The sequence below is a fragment of the Perkinsus marinus genome (genome assembly GCF_000006405.1).
Source record: "Perkinsus marinus ATCC 50983 genomic scaffold scf_1104296970720, whole genome shotgun sequence".
NCBI lineage: Eukaryota > Perkinsozoa > Perkinsida > Perkinsidae > Perkinsus > Perkinsus marinus.
The window spans coordinates 1-961 of NW_003202357.1; the positions used below are offsets into that span (position 1 = coordinate 1).

At 46.1% G+C, this 961-nt stretch overlaps 1 protein-coding gene across 1 annotated transcript; it reads left to right on the plus strand.

Moving 5' to 3' along the window:
* Nucleotides 1-167: 167 nt before the first annotated feature.
* Pmar_PMAR004792 (hypothetical protein) lies at nt 168-519 on the plus strand (the record flags this gene model as incomplete). Its single annotated transcript, XM_002767416.1, has 1 exon — nt 168-519. A coding segment is annotated over one exon (352 nt), but the record flags the coding sequence as incomplete, so codon positions are not given.
* Between the last annotated feature and the right edge of the window lie 442 nt (nt 520-961).

Here is a 961-nt window from a genome sequence, read left to right on the forward strand (position 1 = left end):
GCGGTTCGTGGTCGGAGAACAGAGTTAAGGTTCCATGCCTTAATTGAAAGTACTTGTATAGCTATGCTTACAGTTGGACTTTTTAAATCAAACAGCACCAACAGCGAATCGCTGTTGGTGCTGTAAACTTTACTGTCTCGTGTCCTGCCCTCAGTGGTATCTCGGTGATGCCATTCACTGAGCCCAGGCGGAAGCGCAATCGCACTCGAGAGATAGCGATCCACCGAAGACTCTGTATTGCAGCTAATGAGAAGAAATTTCGAGCGGCAACTGTCAAGGAGGCTATGGTGATCAACGAGGTAGTCTTGGTTGATAAGAAAGCTGGTTCTAAGGACTCATCACTGACTCAGTCCGATATCTGCTCGATGAGTGATGAACAGATTAAGGCCCGTTTTAGAGTGACCTTGGATCTTAGAAGACTTAATGCTATGCAACTGGTTCCGAAAACGGCTCCTGATAAATCGGGTGGTTATGTGTGGGTTATGAAATCTGATGTCGCATCAATTCCTAGGAGGAGTGGTGAGGTTACTCAGTCTCAGGATGGGGCTCTGAGCATTTTGCGATTGTGGCCGCCATCGATGAGAAAGTTCTTTGTTAAGATTGACCTAAGTGATGGCTTCTCATCCGTTCATCTGGATGATGAACTTTGGCCTCTCTTTGCATGTAGGACTATTGATGCCAATGGTGTGGAGTGTCTATGGGTGTGTACTGTATTACCACAAGGATGGCGATACAGCGCGGTCCTATTCTCAAGGGTGGTGGGGTCGGTTTTGGAAGAGGCCTGTATCATCTGTAAGAAAATGGGACTAGCCGTGAGACTGATCCATTTTCAGGATGATATTCTATTAGGAGGGGAGATAGGGATAGTGTTCTCCAAGCAAAAAAGTTTTGATCGACTATTTACCGATATGGTTTACGTGCACTGATAAATGTGAGTCTGGCGACATGGTCGATTTCTGTG